The sequence below is a fragment of the Ranitomeya imitator genome, chromosome 9, assembly GCF_032444005.1.
Source record: "Ranitomeya imitator isolate aRanImi1 chromosome 9, aRanImi1.pri, whole genome shotgun sequence".
Lineage (NCBI taxonomy): Eukaryota > Metazoa > Chordata > Amphibia > Anura > Dendrobatidae > Ranitomeya > Ranitomeya imitator.
Genome location: NC_091290.1, coordinates 36,749,135 through 36,775,700, shown reverse-complemented (window position 1 = coordinate 36,775,700; position 26,566 = coordinate 36,749,135). Strand labels below are relative to the sequence as shown.

The window sequence follows — 26,566 nt, the reverse complement described above, 5'->3', positions numbered from 1 at the left end:
GACCGGTCTGCAATTATCTGCGTAGTGACCGCGCCGCTGCAATCTGGGTGTCAGCCTGATCCTGCATCCAATTGACCAGAACATTTCTAGGATTTTTTTTTTTTTTTTTACAACTGAAAACCCAAATAAGGAAATGGAGAAAGAGAAAGGGGGAGCATGAGAAAGACGAAGGACAAGGGAAGAGAATACGTGGATGAGAAGGAAGAGAATACCAAAGCACACGACAAAGCCGGAAATGGGAACCAGGCTAAATTAGGGAGAAAATTCAGGGAACTGTCACAATCCTCCCAAAAAAATATGCTGCCACTGTTTGTTCTGTTCGGATGTTTTCCTGTACTCTTCTGAAATAACCTTTTAAAGATACTGAACAATTCAAGAAAATGTAGATCGGTAGCACTCAGACCATCTGCATGTGGTTCCCCAGTTGTTTGGACCTACAGATACTATTGAATGTGAGTGACACCAGGTCGTCAGTGTACCATTTTAAAGAGGTTCTTTTAAATTCTTAAAACGAGTCACCTTGCAATGTACCGCACTCATAAAGAAGCCACACCGGGAGGCAGAGGAGCGGCACCCTCGTGAAGAAATAACACCGAGAGGCAAGGTAATCATGCTCATGAAGTGCATTCTCTTCCCTTGCTTCATAAAGAAACAACTCCAAGAGGCAGAGGAGCGATGTGCACATGAAGAAGCAACACCGAGAGGCAGAGGAGCTGTGTGCTCATGAAGGAACAATACCGGGAGGCAGAGGAGCTGTGTGCTCATGAAGGAACAATGCCGGGAGGCAGAGGAGCTGTGTGCTCATGAAGGAACAATGCCGGGAGGCAGAGGAGCTGTGTGCTCATGAAGGAACAATGCCGGGAGGCAGAGGAGCTGTGTGCTCATGAAGGAACAATGCCGGGAGGCAGAGGAGCTGTGTGCTCATGAAGGAACAATGCCGGGAGGCAGAGGAGCTGTGTGCTCATGAAGGAACAATGCCGGGAGGCAGAGGAGCTGTGTGTTCATGATGGAACAATACCGGGAGGCAGAGGAGCTGTGTGCTCATGAAGGAACAATGCCGGGAGGCAGAGGAGCTGTGTGCTCATGAAGGAACAATGCCGGGAGGCAGAGGAGCTGTGTGCTCATGAAGGAACAATACCAGGAGGCAGAGGAGCTGTGTGCTCATGAAGGAACAATGCCGGGAGGCAGAGGAGCTGTGTGCTCATGAAGGAACAATATCGGGAGGCAGAGGAGCTGTGTGTTCATGACGGAACAATACCGGGAGGCAGAGGAGCTGTGTGCTCATGAAGGAACAATATTGGGAGGCAGAGGAGCTGTGTGCTCATGATGGAACAATACCGGGAGGCAGAGGAGCTGTGTGCTCATGAAGAAACAACATCGGGAGACAGAGGAGCTGTGTGCTCATGAGGAAACAACACAGGGAGGCAGAGGAGCTGTGTGCTCATGAGGAAACAATACCGGGAGGCAGAGGAGCTGTGTGCTCATGAGAGAACAGCATCCGGAGGCAGAGGAGCTGTGTGCTCATGACGGAACAACATCGGGAGGAGGAGCTGTGTGCTCATGAAGAAACAACACAGGGAGGCAGAGGAGCTGTGTGCTCATGAAGGAACAATACCGGGAGGCAGAGGAGCTGTGTGCTCATGAAGGAACAATACCGGGAGGCAGAGGAGCTGTGTGCTCATGACGGAACAATACCGGGAGGCAAATGAGCTGTGTGCTCATGACGGAACAATACTGGGAGGCAGAGGAGCTGTGTGCTCATGAATAAACAACACAGGGAGGCAGAGGAGCGGTGTGCTCATGAGGGAACAATACCATAAGGCAGAGGAGTTGTGTGCTCATGAAGGAACAACACAGGGAGGCAGAGGAGCTGTGTGCTCATGAGGGAACAACACCCGGAGGCAGAGGAGCTGTGTGCTCATGAAGAAACAGCTCCAGGAGGCAGAGGAGTTGCGCGCTAATGAAGAAACATAAGAAAACCCCTTTAGGTTGTGAAACAAAAACCCTAACGCCACCAATGTAGCACATTGAGATTTTGTAAATATCAGGATCCAAAAGCACAGGACATTTACATTGTTGGACCTTTTTTTTTTTTTTTTTTTTTTTAAGCAATACGAGGGCTAGCCAAATTGTTTTACCTGGGGATACGATTTAGGCGATCTGTGGCAAGTAGCGCACAGTGCTGCAACATTTTTCCATGCACCTTTTTACCTTTTTTCAAATGTGCCCAGTGTCACTATGTTAATAAGAGCCTTAGTTAAAGGGGCTGTCCACTACTGGATATCCCCGTCTTAATAAATCTACTCTACATACCTCCTGTACAGGCGCTATTTGCAATATCTGCGTCGTCTATCCTGATGGTCACGTGACATAAACAATGTGACGCGACCGCTGCAGCCAATTAGTAGACTTGTTGCAGAAACTTCTGTGACTGTCTCAATCATCTGAATGAGGCTTGTAAAAATCCATGTCGTATGGAACAGATTTTCAGTGACAGAAATGTCTCCCAACAAAGTCACCGTGTGTGAATTCACCCTTAACATATCCTAAGGGCAAATACACGTGGCAGATTTCTTCTTCTGAAAATCCCATTTCATGCCTCTGAATGGGATTGTTTCTGCAGCCTGTGCTTAGATGTCGGCAAACCTCAGGACAGATTACGGGGACTGTTCAGACATTTCTTGGACGTCGTGAGAGTGATAAGTTGGTCAATTTGTATTTATATTTTGTAGTCTAGGCTGCAACTTTCAGAAATCCCTTACTTTTTATATATATTTTTCTATGCAGATCTTGACCTCTTGTATACGGCTAATTGCTCTGCCTTAGGGAATTGTGAGCAGAGAGAGGATCCGTGCCTTGTGGCTGTAGAAAATGTATCCATCGAAGACCTCATTCGGGTGTCCCGTTTTTTTCTCGCTTGAGTTCTATCCGTATCTTTCGCAGATAAATCTCGTTCCTATCATAGCGTGTTCACATGTCCACGTAGTTATGAAGACCAAATCATGGAGACTTGTCCACTTTGGTCCGAGTCGCGGCTCAAACTCGACAGTGAAAGTCTGCGGGTCCGTGGAAACATCGGATAGTGCTCCGATACCATCGGTGTTTTGTCTGTTTTTCATCAATTGTTTGCTAAGAGTAACTTGAAAAATCCTCTTTTTTTGCATAGAAGTAAAACTTATGAAACACTGATGAAAATTGGATAGTTATTGTGTGTGTGTCTACGAAACAAATGACCAGTGTCTGAATGAGGCCTGAATGTGTCCTCTGGATCAAACCGCCATGATCCCCACGAGAAAAAGTAGCACCTGTGTACATCAGTGACTCGCTATTCATTTGTTTCCTTGGTCGTTGTACTCCATTTCATTAAATCAATACTTTGGGGTCCAACCCTTCCATAGAATTCATGATATTTAATAGTCATGAGTGGACGTGCTGGGATAAGGTGTTATCTGAGCATGCTTGGGTGCTAATAGAGTGTCTTCGGCGTGCTCGCATATTATGTTCGAGTCCCGCGGCTGCAACACATGTAGGAATGTTTGTTAGACAATCCCTGCCTGTGATGTGGCTGTCAAACAGCCATGAGACATGCAAGTGCTGGGACTCGAACATAATATTCGAGCACGCCGAAGATACTCTTATTAGCACATGAGCATGCTCAGATAACACCTTATCCCAGCACGTTCGCTCATCGGTAATATTTATGTCTCAGGATGAACCTATAGTCACTGTATTCTGCCCCACTGAGACACCATAATGTCTTTTAGGAGCCATGCATGATTAATTTCTTGTGGATTATGAGAATGTCCGTGCTTTCATTCACAACCCCAAATCTAGAAAAGTAGGGTTTTTATTACGGATCCATAGGAATAGATTGTGAGCCACTTGTAGATTGTGAGCCCTCGCGGGCAGGGTCCTCTCTCCTGCTGTACCAGTTATGACTTGTATTGTTCAAGACTATTGTACTTGTTTTTATTATGTTATACCCCTCCTCACATGTAAAGCGCCATGGAATAAATGGCGCTATAATAATAAATAATAATAAATAATAACACAGAATACTGTTATTTGTATTACACATTACTAATGGTCTAGTCTCTGATAGAAGGTTGGACCACGAGGGGTTTCGATCCCTGCAAGCTGTTTGCGGTAGAAAAGTTTCTATTGAGACCAAAGGGCAGTCCATGAACACTTTTTTTTTTTTATTCTAGCAATGCATTATGGGTCATTCCTAACGGTATGTTCACATGTAGCATAACTGGAAAACCTAGACCTTTTTTTTCCAATCTCCTACAATTTAAGTGGTTTCTGTTGTTTCAACAGACTTTGCAAATATTGATAGTACAAGTGAATATGAGAAACTTTGTAATAAAAATATACTTTTTATTCTCCACTTAAGAGCCACTTCTCTTTCACCTGCTTCTTGAACTCACCATTTTACTCAGGAGTACAGCTAAAACCCATTTTGCAAGATGGACTGCTACAGCTTAAGGTACCTTCACACTAAACGATATCGCTAGCGATCCGTGACGTTGCAGCGTCCTGGATAGCGATATCGTTCAGTTTGACAGGCAGCAGCGATCAGAATCCTGCTGTGCTGTCGCTGGTCGGGGCTAGAAGGCCAGAACTTTGTTTCGTCGCTGGCTCTCCCGCTGACATCGCTGAATCGGCGTGTGTGACACCGATTCAGCGATGTCTTCACTGGTAACCAGGGTAAACATCGGGTTACTAAGTGCAGGGCCGCGCTTAGTAACCCGATGTTTACCCTGGATACCATCCTAAAAGTAAAAAAAACCAAACGCTTCATACTTACCTTCCGCTGTCTGTCCCCGGCGCTCTGCTTTCCTGCACTCACTGTGAGCACAGCGGCCGGAAAGCAGAGCGGTGACGTCACACAGTGCAGAGAAGCACAGCGCCGGGGACAGACAGCGGAAGGTAAGTATGAAGCGTTTGTTTTTTTTTACTTTTACGATGGTAACCAGGGTAAACATTGGGTTACTAAGCGCGGCCCTGCGCTTAGTAACCCGATGTTTACCCTGGTTACCGGCATCGTTGGTCGCTGGAGAGCGGTCTGTGTGACAGCTCTCCAGCGACCAAACAGCGACGCTGCAGCGATCCGGATCGTTGTCTGGATCGCTGCAGCATCGTTTAGTGTGAAGGTACCTTTACTGAGGGATCAAATTACTGCTGCCTCTTGAAGGAAGAGAGCAGAGGGAGATGGAGAGGTTAGAGAGGGAGCAGAGGGGAATGTAGAGGGGAGAAAAGGGAAAGGAAAGGGAGAAAAGGAAGAGCGTAAAGGGAGATTGAAAAGTTATAGAGAGCAGATGGCAATGTAGATGGCAGGAGAGGTACAGGGAAAAGAGGGGGAGAAGGAAGAGAGCAGAGAGAGATGGAGAGGTTAGAGAGAGAGCAGAGGGGAATGTAGGGGGGAGAAAAGGGAAAGGAAAGGGAGATTGAAAAGCTATAGAGAGCAGATGGCAATGTAGAGGGCAGGAGATGTAGAGGGAAAAGAGGGGGCGAAGGAAGAGAGCAGAGGGAGATGGAGAGGTTAGAGAGAGAGCAGAGGGGAGAAGGATGAGAGAGGTAAGGAGGAGGCAGAAGAAAAAGCAAGGGAGAGAAAGGAGGAGGAGAGTGGAAAGTAAATAGGGGAGTTAAATGGGAAAGGAGAGAAGGAAGAGAGCAGAGGGAAGATGGAGAGGTTAGAGAGAAAGCAAGAGAGGAAAAAGAGAGGGAGAAAGAAGAGAGCTAGAGGGGAGAAGGGGGAAAGCGAATAGGGAAGTTAAAGTGAAAGGAAAGAGGAAGAGAGCAGAGGAAAATGTTGAGGAGTGAAGTGACAGAGAGATGGAGACAAAGAGAGCAGAGGGAGATAGAGATGGAGAGGTTAGAGAGAGAGCAGAGGGACAGGTAGAGGGGAAAAGGAGGAGAGTGAGGAAAGGGAAGGGGGAAGTATAGGGAGAGATAGAGAGCCTGGGATCTCAGCTGCACGATGTCTGCCATGCTGCTTTTGCTTTTGAACATGTGAAAAAGAGACTGAAGAGCAGGAATCTCTCATGCTTCTGTAACATAGCAGCTAGTTACCACCCACCAGCTCGGAGACAACTGAAAACTAGAGATAGAGCCTGCAGAGGGGAAAACTGTTGAAAAAATGCAGGATGCAAGTCCAATAATGGTCACAAATAGTCTTATTCCTCATGTACACACACTGCAGTTTATTCTGGGGAAACGTTACCTGAAGCAGTAGCTGCACTTCAAATGATCTTGCAAAATAATGTTGGCAGGAAAGGGTTAAATAGTGCAGCAAGTAATAATTGCTTTTGGCTCTTTGGTTGGAGAAGTTAATTACTGCTGTGCTGCCTTGTGCTGGGCTATGGCCCATGTCCTTTGCACTGTGAATGGCAGAATGTTAATTAAATTACAGGATTATCTGCTGCTTATCAGGACTCGGACTAATTGGATTAAACCATGTGGTGCCCTTAAACCGCTCGCTGCCCCACACTCCCATGTGCCCTACTTGTATGGCATTATATCCTCTTATCTTGTGCCCTCCACCGCCAACCTCTCCTCTCGTGCTGCCCAATTCTCTGGGTTCACGCACCACAATGAATCACTATTTCCGGGAATGCCAGGTGCACAATTTACTGGCAGCTATTGGATCCTTTTTTTTTTTTTTCCTCTTTCCTTCCATCAGATTATTATATTTGCACTTATTTTCTATGCCACTTGTGTTCTTTTTACATCGCACCTTTTACTGGCAGAGGTGAATCCGCCAAACTTTATACATCCAGGTCTTAGCAAATTAGTGAAAACCCCAGGAGCAAATCTCTAGTTCTGAGTTTACATTGAGGTTTGCCAAGAAGAGAAGAAATGTGCTCGCTCCCCGGTTACATAATTATCTGGCACCACCTGCAAGGAGTTTGTGCATTTCTTCTGTGTTAACGTAGGTTTCTTACGGGCATTCTGGATAAGTGTCACAAACCAAAACCATGTTGGAAAGCTATCCGGCTTCCCGTGAAGTTGTCGCCCAACCTCTGTGTGCGTGACTGTGATTCACTAATGCTGTGACTGCGGAGAATCCTCACCGAAAAATCACTATATTATATTCCGGCTTCACGATAGGTGCCAGATCATCATATTCTGGATCATTTAAGGGTGTAAAAATACTTTCTTTTAAGGGTCGGAACTTTCAGGAAGAGAACCACGAACAAAACATTAAAGGGAATCAGAAAACAATCTACTGTTCTGACCTGTTTTTATGTTAATTGTAACTTTTAAAATTGTTTCAATAATATTTTTTTCTTATGTTTTGTATTAAATAATAACAAAATGAATACATTAATATATATTACTTGTGCTCAGCATAAATGAGTACGCCCCATGCGAAAAGTACAATTTAATCAATATCTCATTGAATAGAACAATATCCCAAATTTGACAAGATAGATTATTTTTTAAACTCCTAACACAAAAGTAATAATGTGACTTTCTTCACAAAATCTTCAAATTAGTTGATGCAAAAAAAGAATACACCCCACGTCAAAAGATGGTACATCTAGTATTTTGCATGACCTCCATGATTTTTAAGGACTGCACCAAGTCTTTCTTTTCTTTCATTACAGTGCAGTACATCTGTGAATTTATGATCCCGTCAATGAAATGTAACCACCCGACAGCAGAAGCTCACATAAGATATTGATTAAAATCTTACTCGTTTATGCTGAGCATTGTATACATCGAGCAATTTTCACACCAGCTGTCTAGTCTAAACTCTTTTCCTGTTCTTTCAGTAAATGCACATGCACATTAGCAGCAATAGACAGACTGACCCTATTTTTGGTGTGAAGCATCTAATGAGTGTGTGCAAAGTTCATTGGTAAGGGAGGGGGAGAAGGGTCAGATATGACATCTCTTATTGTGATTGGTTGATCCACGGTTATCGGCTATGTTACCGGTCATTGTGATCCTGCTGAAAACTCTTATCAATCCTAATTGCCATAAATAGGTTAGATCATATACATATATAGAATAATCTAGTCTATAACAAAATTAGTGTTGTCATTTTAATTCATTACCCCCCAAAATATCTATTTTTAATATAATATCCAAATTTTATAGACTTATTAGAGACGGGTCATTTCTAGTGGGGCTTTGCCCCTTCAAGCCTTTTTTTGGATTAGACAACATACACTTTTCAGGTCACTCATCTTCATTTGTGGTTATTTAAAACTCTAGTAAAGGGAACCTGTCTATGTTGGTAATGAGAATACTGAAAAGTCTTCTGTACAGAAAAGGATGTGTGCAAATTATATACTTTTCCTTTAATGAATGATTGTTAGGGTACCGTCACACAGTGGCATTTTGATCGCTACGACGGCACGATCCGTGACGTTCCAGCGATATATCCGTGACGTTCCAGCGATCTCGCTGTGTCTGACACGCTCCTGCGATCAGGGACCCCGCTGAGAATCGTACGTTGTAGCAGATCGTTTGAAACTTTCTTTCGTTGTCTAGTGTCCCGCTGTGGCGGCATGATCGCATGGTGTAACAAAGGTGTGCACGATATTGTATACGATGTGCGCATAGTAACCAACGGCTTCTACATCGCACATACGTCATGAAATTATCGCTCCAGCGTCGTACATTGCAAAGTGTGACAGCAGTCTACGACGCTGGAGCGATATTGTTACGATGCTGAAGCGTCACGGATCGTGCCGTCGTAGCGATCAAAATGCCACTGTGTGACGGTACCCTTAAGCAGAAAGTCTCTTTCGACTGCCCCTTTCATTATAAAAGTACATCTAGCATCCTTTACGCAAATATTTGTCAGTGTTGGTACTTTTTTTTTTTTTTGTATATGTGTGTATACTGTGGTAGATCGGCTCACTCGGTTGCACACGGAGGTAGACAACGGAACACTGTCTCTTTAAGACTCTCTCATTGGTTTATTAGGACAGTCTCATAAGCCAGTGCAGAGTTATTAAAATAAAACAAAGCCTTCCTGGCCTAAGCAAAACATACAGCACAGTCCGTGTGGTTAGTGGGATCCGCCTGCTCAGGAAAACCATCATACACCGGTTCAGCTTCCTTGTTAGGACACCTAGCACTGGAGTTCCACTCTCCAGGCCTACTGAACACTGGAGGCCAAGACTCCAGACTACACCCTGGGGAGGAGATAAGGTGGACATCCTCCCACTCGCTCTATAGTTGTCCACATAAACCCAGCCGATTAACCAATCTCAACACATAGCAAACTTTCTTTGTTTTAATTCAGTGAAGCCAATAGCCTCAGCGAAATGTATCTCCCCTCCAGCACCTCGCCAGTGACTTTGTCACAATATATACAGTGGGGAAAATAAGTATTTGATACACTGCCAATTCTGCAACTTTTCCCACCTACAAAGAATGGAGAGGGCTGTAATTAAGTTGCATTTTATTGCATTAAATATGTAAAAATCCTACAATGTGATTTCCTGTTTTTAATTTTTAGATTCTGTCTCTCACAGGTGAAGTGTACCTACGATAATAATAATAATAACAGACCTCTCCATTCTTTGTAGGTGGGAAAACTTGCAAAATCGGCAGGGTATCAAATAATTATTTCCCCGCTGCTGATATATAATAAAGATCCACCTCCCATTTTTTTTATTTTCTTTATATGTCATTGGGGTTATGTATGACGCACGCCGCTGTACGCCATATTCTACAACTTTGTGCTCATCAGATATCTCAGGAAACATATTGCGGTATCGTATCCCTCCAGCGTCTACTCCGGCAATTGCTCTCTAAGGAAATATTTCTTTAGTGATTATCATTTTTTGCTCCGCGTCCTGTCGTCCGCGTTTCTGCCTGACGTCTGGCGCTTCCTGCAGTTCGCACGTTGGTGCTGGAGGATTAGCAGCATTGACGACATGGTGTGAACGTCGTTGGCCTCTCCTCATCCGTCTGTCAGAGTTCTGTGTACTTTGTGCCTCTCTCCCTGGATCAATCTGTGCTGCTCTCTGCCAGGTAGTATCTCTTATCAGTGAGCGCACACAGTCCTCTGCACGGTCAAAGGGCGGCACTGACTACTGTACAAGTTATGGGAAGGCTGCGGTATAATGCATCGTCAGCATGGGGCCATAGAATGAGCTGCTGACCTTGGGATTATTGGGACTGATGTACTTCAGGGTGGAGAAGACATAACCGCGCACATAATCTGCTATATATGTATGCCCGCCACTTGGCGGTGTAAGGTGCGGCGGAATATGTTGGCGCTATATAAGCAAACCGAATACAAGTAGTGCTCTATAGTAAAGGCTGAGTGCTTGCAAAATGTTGTGTAGCGCTTTAACACTCTCACACCTTGCATTGGCACCATCAGAGTATCCTTAAAGGGAATCCAGATCCATGTTTTTATAACCCCATCTGAGAGCAGCATGATGTAGGGTCAGAGACCCTGATTCCAACTATGTTATTAGGCTCACCTGGTGAGTTGGATCTTGCAAGCCCATTGTCCGGGTGGAAACACTGGCAATGGGTGTCAGTGCAGAGGCAGGTGAGGTATGTGGAAAAAGGGGAGAGGTCCTGTCGGCTACAGGCAGACAGAGGACCGGGAACAGGTAGCAGTGGGCCTGGAGGCTACAGGGGAGCAGGAACAGGTAGCAGGGTCCTCGAGGCTACAGGTGGACAGGGAACCAGGAACAGGTAGCAGTGGTCCTCGAGGCTACAGGTAGACAGGGAACCAGGAACAGGTAGCAGTGGTCCTGGAAGCTGCAGACGGACAGGGGACCGGGAGGCTGCAGGCGGACAGGGGACCGGGAACAGGTAGCAGTGGTCCTGGAGGCTGCAGGTGGACGGGACCGGGAACAGGTAGCAGGGGTCCTGGCGGCTACAGGCAGACAGAGGGCCAGGAACAGGTAGCAGGGTCCTCGAGGCTACAGGTGGACAGGGAACCAGGAACAGGTAGCAGGGACATGGAGGCTGCAGGCGGACAGGGGACCAGGAACAGGTAGTAGAGGTCCTGGAGGCTACAGGCGGTCAGGGGACCAGGAACAGGTAGCAGTAGTCCTGGAGGCTGCAGGCGGACAGGGGACCGGGAACAGGTAGCAGTGGTCCAGGAGGCTGCAGGTGGATGGGGACCACCGGGAACAGGTAGCAGTGGTCCTGAAGGCTGCAGGCGGATGGGGGACTGGGAACAGGTAGCAGGGTCCTGGGGGCTGCAGGCGAACGGGGACCACCGGCAACAGGTAGCAGTGGTCCTGGAGGCTGCAGGCAGACGGGGGACTGGGAACAGGTAGCAGGGGTCCTGGAGGCTGCAGGCGGACGGAGACCACCGGGAACAGGTAGGAGTGGTTCTGGAGGCTGCAGGCGGATGGGGGGTCGGGAACAGGTAGCAGGGTCCTGGAGGCTGCAGGCGGACGGGGACCACTGGGAACAGATAGCAGTGGTTCTGGAGGCTGCAGGCCGACAGGACTCCAGAGCACAAAAGTCTTAATACCAAGATACAGGTGTGTGTCCTAGTAGGTCTTATAAAGACCCAGGCTGATGATAACTTGGGATCACACTGGGCCATCTGCAGAGCCCAATGTGGAGCACAGGGTTCAGCGGGCCTAGGTCACAGGAGCAAAGATCGGATCTGGGACACGTGCATAACAGATGTATCACTTAGTTTATTGGGTGCAGCAGTTGTGATAAAAATCAGTTTTCTCTGCTGCAGATCTAGCAGACCTCGGAAAGCTGAGCTGTGTATAACCCCGCCCACACCACTGATTGTCAGCTGTGAACATTGGCAATTTTCTATCAATATACAATCAGTGGTGGGGGCGGGGTTACACAGAGAAGGTTGACTAGATTGCACAACACATGTAGCCCTGCAGTGATAATCTTCTGCTGATAAAACACTCATTATTTTGAGACAACACATAGCCTAGTAATTGATGCATCACTGGAATCCGGGTCTCTGCTCCTGTATCATACTGCGCTCAGATTACATAGCACAACCCTGCTGTGGGATTCCTTTTAAAGGGTTTCATCTAATAATGAAGACCTATCCTTATACTCTTGAATAGAATCTAATTTGCCATGGTCGGAGCATGTATCCGCTGATGGGTGGGGTTTCCGGGTTTCGGATCCCCACCGACTTGATATTGATAACTTGAGGATCTCATCTCGTGAGCTACTGTATTGATGACCTAAGGACAGTTCATTTTTTAACGCAAGGTGCTGTACATTTCTGGTGTTTGCGCCATCTTGTTTGGATTGATTTTTCTCGCAATTACCTGGAAAAAAATTTGAATTATGAGAAAAAAAACAAACAATACTTTCAACCTACAACTCGATTCTAACAAATTCTTAGAAACCTCCAGGAGGTCAAAATGCTGACAGCACTCCTACATACGGTAAATTCTTTAAAGGGACACTGTCACCTGAATTTGGAGGGAACAATCTTCAGCCATGGAGGCGGGGTTTTTGGGTGTTTGATTCACCCTTTCCTTACCCGCTGGCTGCAATATTGGATTGAAGTTCATTCTCTGTCCTCCGTAGTACACGCCTGCGCAAAGCAATCTTGCCTTGTGCAGGCGTGTACTATGGAGGACAGAGAATGAACTTCAATCCAATATTGCAGCCAGCATGCAGCCAGCGGGTAAGGAAAGGGTGAATCAAAATCCCCAAAACCCCGCCTCCATGGCTGAAGATTGTTCCCTCCAAATTCTGGTGACAGTGTCCCTTTAAGGGTGTAGTTTCCAGGGTTGTGTTTTTTTATGTTTTGGCACCTCAAGGTCTTTACAAAATTGAGGTGCCAAAAAAATAAGAAGCAACACTAGAAACTAAAGAATGTAGCTAGGAGTGTCGTGAGTACTTTGACCTCATCAGGTGTTTTAAAGAATTTATTGGAATCGCCTGAAAATACATCCTAAGAAAAAGGAACCAGAAAACTCACAAGGTGGTCGTGCGTCTCTAGGGCCGTGTATGGGATGTTTCCAAAAACTGCAGAATCAGAGTAATAAATATTCTATTACATTTCTCCAGCAGCTGATGTATTACAGAAAAACAGATTATTGAATATCTACCAAAGAAATTCTTTCTTAAACCTCACCTCATTTTTCCTTGAATTTTAGTAAAACATCTGAAGAGGGGCAGAAAACATCCTGATGCTGTTTTAATCACTTTGGTGTGTCCCAGAGTGATTTATGGGAGTTTTGAATTTGTGCCCCCAAAAAATTGATTACAAATTTGCACAATTATTATTAGACTTATAACAAATAATTCCTGCATAAAATTTGCCTTCCTTTATTTCCTTTCTTTTATTCCCTTTCTTTCCTCCTTTTCCTTTCTTTCCTCCTTTTTCTTTCTTTCCTTCCTTCTCATCCAGACTCATTCCTTCCTTTCCCTTTCTTCCTGACCTTCCCTTCCTTTTGTCATGACTTTCTTTCTTTCCTTCATTCCTTTCCATCCTGATTTTCCATCCCTCCTTCTTTCCTCTACCATCCTGACTCTTTTCTTCCTTTCCCTTCCTTCCTGACTTTCATTCCTTTCCATCCTGATTTTCCTTCCTTTCTTCCTTCCGATCCTGACTTTCTTTCCTTCTTCCTTTCCTTCCATTCTTCTTTCCTATCCTGACTTTCTTTCATCCTTTCTTTCCTTCATTTCTTCCCATCCTCATCTTTCTTTCTTCCTGTCCTGACTCTTTCCTTTTTTCTTACCTTCCTTTCCTTCATTCCTTTCCATCCTGATTTTCCATCCCTCCTTCTTTCCTCTACCATCCTGACTCTTTTCTTCCTTTCCCTTCCTTCCTGACTTTCTTTCCTTCCTTCCAGACTTTCATTCCTTTCCATCCTGATTTTCCTTCCTTTCTTCCTTCCGATCCTGACTTTCTTTCCTTCTTCCTTTCCTTCCATTCTTCCTTCCTATCCTGACTTTCTTTCATCCTTTTTTTCCTTCATTTCTTCCCATCCTCATCTTTCTTTCTTCCTGTCCTGACTTTCTTTCCTTTTTTCTTACCTTCCTTTCCTTCATTCCTTTCCATCCTGATTTTCCATCCCTCCTTCTTTCCTCTACCATCCTGACTCTTTTCTTCCTTTCCCTTCCTTTCTGACTTTCTTTCCTTCCTTCCAGACTTTCATTCCTTTCCATCCTGATTTTCCTTCCTTTCTTCCTTCCGATCCTGACTTTCTTTCCTTCTTTCTTTCCTTCCATTCTTCCTTCCTATCCTGACTTTCTTTCATCCTTTCTTTCCTTCATTTCTTCCCATCCTCATCTTTCTTTCTTTCTATCCTGTCTTTCTTTCCTTTTTTTCCTTCCTTTCTTCCTATCCTGATTTTTTTTCATCCTTTCTTTCCTTCATTTCTTCCCATCCTCATCTTTCTTTCTTCCTGTCCTGACTTTCTTTCCTTTTTTTCTTACCTTCCTTTCTTCCTTCCTATCCTGACTCTTTCCTTTCTTTCTTCCTTCCTATCGTGACTTTCTTTCATCCTTTCTTTCCTTCATTTCTTCTCATCCTAACTTTCCTTTCTTTCTATCTATCCTGATTTTCCTTCGTCCTTAATTTCCTTCCTATCCATCCTGAGTTTTTCTTTCCTTACTGATTTTCTTTCCTTTCTTTCTTTATTTTCTTCCTTTCCTTCCTTCCTGACTTTCTTTCCTTCCTTCCAGACTTTCATTCCTTTCCATCCTGATTTTCCTTCCTTTCTTCCTTCCGATCCTGACTTTCTTTCCTTCTTCCTTTCCTTCCATTCTTCCTTCCTATCCTGACTTTCTTTCATCCTTTTTTTCCTTCATTTCTTCCCATCCTCATCTTTCTTTCTTCCTGTCCTGACTTTCTTTCCTTTTTTCTTACCTTCCTTTCCTTCATTCCTTTCCATCCTGATTTTCCATCCCTCCTTCTTTCCTCTACCATCCTGACTCTTTTCTTCCTTTCCCTTCCTTTCTGACTTTCTTTCCTTCCTTCCAGACTTTCATTCCTTTCCATCCTGATTTTCCTTCCTTTCTTCCTTCCGATCCTGACTTTCTTTCCTTCTTTCTTTCCTTCCATTCTTCCTTCCTATCCTGACTTTCTTTCATCCTTTCTTTCCTTCATTTCTTCCCATCCTCATCTTTCTTTCTTTCTATCCTGTCTTTCTTTCCTTTTTTTCCTTCCTTTCTTCCTATCCTGATTTTTTTTCATCCTTTCTTTCCTTCATTTCTTCCCATCCTCATCTTTCTTTCTTCCTGTCCTGACTTTCTTTCCTTTTTTTCTTACCTTCCTTTCTTCCTTCCTATCCTGACTCTTTCCTTTCTTTCTTCCTTCCTATCGTGACTTTCTTTCATCCTTTCTTTCCTTCATTTCTTCTCATCCTAACTTTCCTTTCTTTCTATCTATCCTGATTTTCCTTCGTCCTTAATTTCCTTCCTATCCATCCTGAGTTTTTCTTTCCTTACTGATTTTCTTTCCTTTCTTTCTTTATTTTCTTCCTTTCCTTCCTTCCTGACTTACTTTAAGTGGATTTTGAACACTGCTAACTCTTCCTAATTTTCTGTATATGTAATATCTATTTTTATTAAAAAAAAAATAAAAATAATAAATATATATATACGGTATATATATATATATATATATATATATATATATATATATATATATATATATATATATATATATATATATTAAATAAAAATAGATATCAAACACATATCATCCAAAATTTGTCACCTGAATAGAGTCAAAGGGAGAAAACATTTTCAGAATCGTCTGTATAAATAAAAGCATTCCAGAGTTATCACCCACAAAGTGATGAAACATTCTAAAGTTTGAAAAATGGCCTGAAGTCTCAGTAAGGAGCTCTCTAAGGTTGTGTTCACATTTGTGGTTTTGTTTTTATGTGGATTTTGGAGCTGATTCTGCTACCAGGTCACATCACAACTGCTTAAAATGCTCTTTTCAATGTGAAATCTCGCTTATAAGGGACAGTTCATCATGACCGGCAATTTGTTTTTTCTTTTGGCTTGGATTTCTCAGCTAGAAGAAAAACTCTACCTTTAAAAACTCTATATGAAAATCTATATAAAAAAGTCTGTGTAAACACCATTGAGTTTTTTGAACATCTATAAAATCTAGCTTAAAAATAAAATTGGGGTATGTTCACACGAGTTTCACGATGTGGATTTTGAAGTGGATCCATATCAGAAACCACTTTGAATATTCTTTGATGAGGATTTTGAAGCAGATTTTAAAACCGGGTATGTTTTGGACTTTTTGGCATCCAACATGTGTCTCTTGGCAGAAAAAAATGCATAAAAACATGCATTTTTTTCGTTGTTTTTCCCCCAGTTATTAGAATGGGTGAAAAATCCTGAAATAATCGACAAGGCTGCTAATTAGAAACTCCAAGGAAAAAATAAACAACATGTGCATGAGATTTCAGAAATCTCATTCATTTTACTGGGAGAGCAAAACGCAGGAAAAACCCATCGCGCGCACGTTTGCTTAGGGTATGTTCACACAGGTTTGTGGATTTTTTTTTTTTTTTTTTTACTTGTATTTTGAAATTGATTCGCTCCAAAATCCACGTCAAAAACTACCACAATTTCTTAAACCGGTGATTTATTTGTGAAATCCTCATTATTGTTCATACTGTGAGTTTTTTTTTTTTTCTGACATGGTTTTAAAAACCGCCCCATGAATAAAAAAAAAAACTACAGGTCAGTTTTTTGGCTCTGATTTCTTGTTCAAAACTCTCCAATCTTGACGTTGAGGTCAAAAGTCTGAAAAAAAAATAACGGGAAAAAATAATGCTCCAGAAATTGCATCAGAATAAAAAAAAAACTGCAGTAAAAAAAAAAAACACAAGTTCCAGTTCAAGCAGATTTTTTTTTTTCCACTTAAAAAAAAAAAAAAAATGCTCCGAAGGGTTCTGGCCTGAGAATATTCATTTATGCCTGAGTTTATAGAGACGGAGTGAGAATGTCTTCTTTTCTGTAGTATTTTTCCTCTCGTTAGTAAGAGCTCTCGGCAGTGTTTATAGAAGGAAGTCCTCCGTGTTCTTGTGTCTGTACATAACACCTTCCTTGGCGAGCAGCGCTGCTTCCCTCCTCTCCTGGATCTGCGGCCTTTGGATAAAACCTCTACCACTTGTTTATGGCTTCTTCTTCCCCACCAGGAGATCGGGGCTTCGGATTTGAGCTCTGTCTGATGACTTGTGTCCTATGTCTAATATTTACCTTCCCGATTGTGTAGACTCACGGCTCCTCTTGTCTTTTCTGTTTTCCAGGACACCAGCACTAAGTCCTTGGTGACCCTTCGTGTGGACAGCATGGGGTATTATCTGTACTGGACCTGCCCTAGTATGGTGAGCATCGCTGACATTTTGTCCTTGCCAAGGCTGTTGAGTCCATGGGAAAAGGTGTGACGACAAATTTAAAGGGAATCTATCATCATAAAATGACCTATTTACATATTTTTTTGTTACGTTTTTTTTTAAAAGACATTTTTTTTTTAATAACATAATTTTTTTTTATTTATTTTTTATAGAGTTTTCAGCAGGCTCGCTATCAGCAGAGGCAGGATTACATGACAGTTAACACCTCTATGACACAGCTGATAAAACAGGCACCACCACCAAAAATGACAATGTTTTGTTTTTTCATATCACAATTTAGTCACACTGGTCAAAGTTGTTTTTTTTTTTTTAAGTTTTCAGCAAGTTCCTTATCAGCAGAGGCAGGATTACAATGACAGGTAACAACACTAGTATACACAGATGATAAAACAGTATCCACCAATCACAATAGGCAATGTCACTGCACATCCTCCCTTCACAATGACTTTTGCACACTCTCATTAGATACTTCAATGCAAAAGATGGCCTCAATGAACTGGCTCTGAATCTATCTATGTACATGTGTTGTTTCCTGAAACAGAAAGTTCGAGTTTATATTTGCCGGTGTAAAAATGACAATATTTTATAATTTTTATTTTTAATAAAGATTGTGATATAGAAAAAAAACATTGCCAACTTTTTGTTCTAAAATCAATTTCACATAAAAAATTAGTATAGGTGTTGTTTCCTGAAACAGTAAATTAGAGTCTAAAAGAGCCCTAGTGGCCAATCTGAAAAGTGTTCTTTATTTTTTTTTTATACAGATTATGATATGGGGAAAAAATTGGCAACAATAAAAAAAAAACAAAAAACATTGATTTAAACAATAGATCATTTTATGATGATGGCCTCCCATGAAGGTAACCACACCATGTCAGGTCCTACCAGCAGAAATGGGTGACCCTATTGTATGGAGAGCCTCCACAGTATTCTCCTGTCTGATATGTTGTAACTGATCCATCTTGCTGTGTTATCTCATGGTGACAGAGGTACCCGCACCCGATCTATTGGTATCTCAGCAGGCTTCTCTTGTATCATCTCTTTCCATGATCTGTGTTGCTTCCTATATGTGCATTATACAGTAAAGTTACCTAACGGTCAGTGAGCCGCTTGCTTTGTTTTCCAGCTTTGTACTTCACATTTTATTCAATTTTAACATTTTGCTGCACTGAAAAGCTAAAATTCTGCTGTGTCCCCTTTCCGCCATTGCATGCCTTCAGGGTCAAGGAAACTTTGATATTGAGATTTTTTTTTATTGGGGGCATTAGAGGTTCTTGCGGTCCCAGTGCCTGCCTGTCCATCTAATGGCCGTTACTGCTTAATAATTTTCTTTTTTTTTATCTTAGTCTTATCTTATTAATTTTCTTAAAGGTAACGGAAGATCAAAAGTGTTAGGCCAAGTTCACAAGTCCAACATTTACGGTACAAGTACTGACCGCCATGTCCGGACTGGTCGCGGGTCTCCTGTCCCAAACGCAATAGCTTCATGTATGCCTATGAGGCTGTTGAGTTTGGGTCATAAGACCAGTAGATAGTCCGGACTTGCAGTCCATACTCAAAGCCATAAATGTTGGGCTAGTGAAATGAATGCCGTAATTCCAATGCATGAAGACTAGATTGGTAGTGACATAGATCTGAGCTTCCCAGATGGTGCATGAGCTAAAAAAAAAAGATGTATGTATTTATCTCTTAATATTTTGATTTAATATTTAGTCTGTTGTTTTGCACAAATAGCACCAAGCTGCAATAATATACACGACCTGTAGACCAGAGTGGCGCTGTTTTCTGGAAAAGTATATTTCTAGGCCTCTGATCACATTTGCAATGTATGCAGAGCTATTAATTAAAAAAAACAACAAACTATTAGTTATTAGGTTAGTGGAATCTGCCTCTGTCAGTGATATGAGTCTTCTATTACTATGTAGATAATGTAATAAACGAAAACAAAAATTCGGTACTGATCAGAACCCAATTTTTATACAACCAGGATAACTCCCCTTTCCCCTATTCCCTTTAACTGCAGGTTTCTGTATACTTTTATATATCCCATCTCAAACTATTGTCGTTCTCCTGATTCTACTTTGTGCCGCCTAATACTTTTTTGGGTTTGGTATGCTCAAATGTTATTTAAAGGAAACATTTCACCATGTTTTTGCATAAGAAAGTATGGTATGGCTGTGAAGGTGCTTGTCCCATAATAAAAATGATACCTTTTTTTGTAGAGATCGGATGTGCCAATCATGAGAAACTTAGCTTGTAAATCAGGTGGTAAGTTCTCTTAACCTGCTGCTTCCAAGTGCACTGACACGCCCCCTGTGCACTTCCAGCCTGATTTGCATATTACTTCTACTTTAGATTTCTCATGACTGGCACATCGGATCTCTACAAAAAAGGTGTCATTTTTTTTTCTTATAGGACACTGTCCTATATAACCACAATACAGTTCCATATGTGAAGAGTGTTAAATCAGTTACAAAAAACTTCTGACTGGTCACAGAGACACATCATCAGCTTTCATCAGTAGGAGTCCACCCTTATCTAGAAGTTTGCAGTATTCTTGCTACTGCCCATTTTCAGCTTTTGGGTATAGCAGGGGAAAAACAGGAATGAATGCTGTAACCAGTGCTGTAGCAGCCTCGTCCTGAACGTTGGGGGTTTTGGAGATCAGACCTGAATAAAAAGATATATGTTTCTGGAACTAGAGGTTCCCTTCCTGTTCTGTTGTCTGTTTCTCTACAGACCCTCGAAAAGTTCCTCTGTCCAACTTCCCCCGTGCTGTACGAGCCTCTGACACATCTGGATATGTCCAGTCGGGCCCCCACCCCTCCTCTACATCTGGATGCCGGATGAACGCGTTCATTTTCCCACGGCCTCTCACGCTCTCCTTACCTCTCTCACACTATTTCCCTCTTCCTTTCTTTCGTCCCTTCGCTTTTCCTTTTCCTGATTCCTTTCTCCTCTGCTACCTTCTCTGCCCGCTCTGTCTTCTCCTGCCTTCCGAGGATGGACTCTGCGGAGGTCAGGATAAGGCGGGGGGATCAGGGTTAAGTGTTTATATTCGGTCTCTAGTACCCCCACGTTCTCTGTTGAGATAATCGCTGTTTCCCTAACCAAACCCTGAGAATGTGTAGACAAAGCGAAACGTGCCAGATTGTAAGGACGGTGGGAGCGCGCTCGTACTTCTGCGTGCGGATGAGTTTGTATATATACAATGATCCACAGATGCAGGTTTTTGCTATTTTTTTTGGCAATTCTTTTGAACCTGCATTAAGCTTTTTCCATCTTGCCTTTGTGACCATTTTTTTTCTTGCTGTCCGAAATGGTATAAAAAACACATAGAAATCCCAATGAGTATATTGCAACACCAAGAAGAAGGCATGGAATTCTGGAAATCACAGGATGGATAGACAGGTTACTGATCTGCAAATGATGGGGAAATGGAAACAATATTTTTGCAACATCTCGTGTGAGCACTTACAGCCCCAGCTGCTATCACTGAGGTTAATAACGGTCATCTGAGGAAGGTTCAATCAAGATCCGCCGCTGGCAGCTCCTTTTACAATTGCTGACCAATGACGTTGGCTGTAATAAAGGTGCTTTAAGCCATGAGTGCCACTTTTGTCATGGACGCAACGATGTGAGCAGCGCCATGAAGAAGCCACACAAGGGAATCTCACACAAGTCCTGCTCCTGGGATTATGTTGTGGGGATGGCATAATGTATAGTAGCCGGACCCCTCTAGTCTTCATTCCAGGTGCACAAACAGCTCCAAGTTGCATTGATTTGGTGGTGAAACCCATGGTGCGGCCATTTCTCCAGTGTGTCCCAAAAGTCGTTTTTCAACACGACAATGCCAGGCCGCATGTTGCTGGTGCGTCTGTACCTGTGCGGCCTGAATGTGCTCCCATGTCTGCAGCATCTCCAGACTTGTCTCCCATTGATTACATCTGTGACGTCATTGGTCGGCAATTCCACAAGAGCTGCCAGCAGTGGATCTTGATGATTTCTGTACCCAAGTGCACTCAGCAGCAGAACATTCCCCGGTCATGCAGCATGCCTTAATGGGGTTGTCCCCTTTCAGTTAATATTCTTCCCTGGGCGCAGTTTGCTGCAAAAAAACAAATTGTGCTGCACTCTTCATCTCTGGGTTGACCGTCAAGTCTCCGCCGTTGCTCCTGGTGTTTGGCATTGGTTACGGCGCTAACATCACGTCGAAAAAAATGAATATGCTCAGCGGCTCTTAGAGAGTAGACATTCGGAGCTGCTGAGATCACTGATTAGCTGCAGCGCTGTCGAAGTAGCGTCAGCACTGCAGCCATGCCGGACGCCGGGAGCAGTGTTGGAAACTTTATGGTAAACCCCGGGAAGGTGAGTAAAGCGTGGTTTGTTTTATAGAAAACTGTGTGATAAACATTAACTGATAGGGGGCAACCTCTTAAGCCCCTATACAGAGCAGGTAGCTTTTAGCTGGGCAAAAGTTGTCGACCACTGAAACTTGTCGGGTCAGATCCTTCTCTCCCTAACATCGTCTCTCCGGGTGGAGTCGAGAGGCCCAAATATACATTACCCCCTCGGCCTATCCCCCCGATATTGGAGGGTTCGGCTGACAATAATGTGCCTGGGGGTCTTTACTCCCCTTCTCCTTTGTGTGAACACAAGTCCACATGTATGGAGGGGCCATGGGGACTCGCTGTCGTCCGTCCATAAGTCTCTATTACAGCATTGTAACCAAATCGTCATTGATTTAATGGCCTCTCATTTACAATGAGTCCTCCGTAGATGAGAATCTCTGGCACGCGAGCGGGGGTCTCAGGATATTGGAAAATGGATTTTTGTAAACCAGACAGCCCTTTTCATTGTTACAACCTGGCATCTGCTAACAATTTCATGCCTACAAGCCGCGTGCCTCTCCTTTGTCTCCAAGATAAGTGGTGCCGTGACCGACGTGACCGCGGTCTAATCTGTAACTTCTGTCCACGGTCCACCATCCCATCACTCTTCCCATTTTTTTGGAATCTTTCCTACAGCGTTCATCCTTTGCTGCGACATTTCCCTTTATCCTTCCTCCTTATTCCGAAGAACCATTAGTATCCCCTGTGTAACCCAATCTCCTGTGTCCAGCGCACGTTCCTCTCTCCGGCTCCCGACACCTATTTGTCCACCAGTTTTAGACGTTGTTGTTGATCCCTCAACGCTAAACCCTACTAGCTGTGTACATGGTTTCACAAGGGTTAAATAGTGCTAATATTCTGTACCCTTCTTTCATGTGTCAGTTTCTTGGCCAATTTCCTTGGGCGGGAGGTTAGGGGAGACATGAGACTTCTAGATAAGTAGATGTCCGAGGAGACATGAGACTTCTAGATAAGTAGATGTCCGAGGAGACATGAGACTTCTACTTATCTAGATGTCCGACTTATCTACAGCAGGACAACGTCATGCGGAGCGTGTGATGGGACCGACCGCATCCGTGGTGCATGGCGGAGATATCTTGCTTCTTTCTAATCTTTTTCTCTTTTTCCTACACTCGCAGGAAGTTGATATTCTCGATATCACTCTAATAAGAGACACTCGGACGGGGAAATATGCCAAAATTCCCAAGGTAAGGACGGTGCTTGTATCTAACGCCAATAAATCTTCAATGATTGTAAAGTCATGTACGATCTTAAGAGGTTACTCCCAATTTGGTAATCCCTAGAAAAGGGGATAACTTACTGATTGTGGGCCCCCGAAATACAGGACTGTGGATCCCCCGCCTCTGCAGAGCGCCGCACTGAATGGAGTGGTGGTGCATATGCTCATTGTCTATGGGACTGTTGGGTCCCAAAAAGTCTAGGACAAATCCAAAACGGTGCAAAACTTTTAATAAAACCGAATTGCAAAAATGATTTGTAGCCCCAAATACATGCATATAAGTTCTATTAAAAAAGTCCCTTTAATACTATTTTTAATTACTAACAACTTGCCTGTGAATTAAAATGAGGTCAATGCAGAGACGTGTAGGAAGCAGATCGCTGACATAATGAACTGCTGGCAAGAGGCGGTGAGGATCCTTGTGTGACAGGCCCCTAATAACCAGGTTTCACAATGAGAAGGAAACCACTTATTAAAGAGGGTGTCAGGTCTTTTCTGCAGAGTTTTGGCGCCATCTGTTGTTGAGCAGTAGTACTACAGTTCTACCAGTGTAAAACTCCTCTCCGAAAGCTAACTTAAAGGGACGAGGTGACTTGGATGACTAGTCCAAGAGGCAGGTCCCCTCCGGCTTCCCACATAGGGAGCAACCTATTAATTTACCTGGACCGAAAAAAGACATGATGGGGAAATCCTCTATTATATAGTCGCCTCGTCCCCGACCGTGGTAAAATATGTAATAACAGAGGCCGTCTCTGACGAATCAGCTGATGGGTTCACTTTAAATAGGATCCGTCATAATACAAACTGCCTAAACGTTTAAGTAGATCTTGTAGACCAGATGAAGCTGGCGTACTTATTTAATTTATTTTAAAGTTTCCAGATCTCACAATGCAAACTGTATAAATTATTAACCCCACTCGCCATGATCAGTGTTCATTTTTGCAATTTCATTTTTTTTCCCTGTCCTTTTGAGAGCCGAAACATTTTTCCCCCCTCCTCTTTTTTTTGTCGTCATTGTCGCATGAGGTTTGATTTGTCGTTTTCAATTACACCATTCACTATACTATGTAATGTCCTGAAATGGTGAAAAAAAAAAATAAACTCCATTCCGCCATTATTTTTTTGTTTTGTTTTTTTCATTTTTTTTCCGGTGTTTGTTGTGCACTAAAATGACCTGTTAGGGTATGTGTCCACGTTCAGGATTGCATCAGGATTTGGTCAGGATTTTATGTCAGTATTTGTAGCCAAAACCAGGAGTGGGTGATAAATGCAGAAGTGGTGCAGATGTTTCTATTATACTTTTCCTCTAATTGTTCCACTCCTGGTTTTGGCTACACATACTGATGTAAAATACTGACCAAATCCTGATGCAATCCTGAACGTGGACACATACCCTTAATCTACGGTAATTCTCAAGGTCAGCACAATTTTCTTGATACCAAGCATGTAAAATTTAAAAAAAATAAACAGAAAAAAACATGAAACAAAGTGTTGAAAAAAAGAAAATATAAAAAAAAATATTGTGGCTTCATAGGAGGAATAAGATGGCAGCCATGGTGCTGTTGCTGGCAGATCTGCCGGGTATGGAACAAGCTCAGCAACATTAATACAGACCAAAATGTAGGGTGTTCTATTGTGATTCCTGTGCTCGGAAGGGGATAAAAATGCCTTAGACCTGATGAGGCCAGTGTACTTACTTAGACAATCCATGTGAGAATGCCGGTATAATCTTTACTGAAAGTTTAAACTCAATCTCTGCCCACCTATCCTGATTGACAGCCCCTCAGTGTCCCTCCTCCCTGCTGCTGCGGAGATCTTGCACTGCTCACTGTGGGGTCATCTGATGTATTTCTTGTACAACGTAACAGATGGATGTAAAGGTTTTCCATGTGTTTGGAGTTTACGGTCTGCAATTGTGAGCCAGAGAAAAACAGTGTCATGTATAGGTATATACCGGGCAGTATGGTGGCTCAGTGGTTAGCACTCTATGGTGGCTCAGTAGTTAGCACTGTATGGTGGCTCAGTAGTTAGCACTGTATGGGGGCTCAGTAGTTAGCACTGTATGGGGGCTCAGTGGTCAGCACTGTATGGTGGCTCAGTAGTTAGCACTGTGTGATGGCTCAGTGGTTAGCACTGTGTGATGGCTCAGTGGTTAGCACTGTATGGTGGCTCAGTAGTTAGCACTGTGTGATGGCTCAGTGGTTAGCACTGTGTGATGGCTCAGTGGTTAGCACTGTATGGTGGCTCAGTAGTTAGCACTGTATGGTGGCTCAGTAGTTAGCACTGTATGGGGGCTCAGTGGTTAGCACTGTATGGTGGCTCAGTGGTTAGCACTGTATGGTGGCTCAGTAGTTAGCACTGTATGGGGGCTCAGTAGTTAGCACTGTATGGTGGCTCAGTAGTTAGCACTGTATGGTGGCTCAGTAGTTAGCACTGTATGGGGGCTCAGTAGTTAGCACTGTATGGTGGCTCAGTAGTTAGCACTGTATGGGGGCTCAGTAGTTAGCACTGTATGGTGGCTCAGTGGTTAGCACTGTGTGGTGGCTCAGTGGTTAGCACTGTATGGTGGCTCAGTGGTTAGCACTGTTGCTTTGCAGCTCTGGGGTCTTGGGTTCAAATCCCACCAAGGACAACATCTGCAAGGAGTTTGCATGTTCTCTCCGTGTTTGCGTGGGTTTCCTCCGGGTTCTCCGGTTTCCTCCCACATTGCAAAGACATACGGATAGGGAATTAAGATTGTGAGCCCCATCGGGGACAGTGATGTCTGTAAAGCGCTGCGGAATATGATGGCGCTATATAAGCAAGTTACATTAATAAATATATCACCCACTAAAAAAAAAATCTTTATTTTTCTATTTGTTTTGTTCTAGGACTCTCGTATGCGCGAAATCTTAGGATTTGCAGGATCTGAGCAGCGCCCTGAAGACAAGCTGGTAACCGTAGTGTATGGGAGCGACCTTGTGAATATCAACTTCCTGAATTTTATGGCCGTTCAGGAGGACACGGCGAAGGTACTGCGCTGCGGATGTGTGCACGGTGCCTGCAATTGATTTCCTGTACGTTTTTTTTTTTTAATATATATATATATTTTTTTTTCCTGCTTGCATTTTTTGCAGATTTGGACAGACGGACTTTTCAAATTGGCGACGAATATTTTAGCACAAAATTCATCTCGGAACACATTCCTGCAAAAGGCGTAAGCGCTCCCACCTCTCCCGAGCGCTGTGCATTGCTCCCACACCCCTCACGCTTCTGGATTTGCCTCTTTTTATCACTACAGGATGGTTTACACCAATGATACTTTTGTCTCTTCTTGTCTCAGATACACCAAACTAAAACTCCAGGTCAATCAGGATGGAAGGATCCCAGTGAAGAAGTGAGTGATGCAACCTCTTACTTCCGAAAAAATATGACTTTCCTACTGTGATTAACAATAAGGCTCGTTAAAGGGATTATCCACCTTTTGCACATTAATATTATTTAAATGCATGCATTTTTGGCTAAAAAATGAGAGAGCCAATTTTCAAATCCCCCATCTATATGACTGTGTAACCCTTTAAAAGATAATCCTTTCAATCCCTTTATGACCCCAAAGTTCCAGCAGCGAG

At 43.3% G+C, this 26,566-nt stretch overlaps 1 protein-coding gene across 1 annotated transcript in view; it reads left to right on the top strand.

Moving 5' to 3' along the window:
* The window catches only part of PLCB3 (phospholipase C beta 3), a 104,478-nt gene that overhangs the window by 37,543 nt on the left and 40,369 nt on the right, over positions 1-26,566 (top strand). The window contains exons 2-6 of the mRNA XM_069738792.1: positions 17,220-17,297; positions 22,858-22,926; positions 25,829-25,969; positions 26,075-26,154; positions 26,281-26,334. Coding sequence (XP_069594893.1) covers positions 17,220-17,297; positions 22,858-22,926; positions 25,829-25,969; positions 26,075-26,154; positions 26,281-26,334 — 422 coding nt within the window. The remainder of the gene's footprint in view (positions 1-17,219; positions 17,298-22,857; positions 22,927-25,828; positions 25,970-26,074; positions 26,155-26,280; positions 26,335-26,566) is intronic.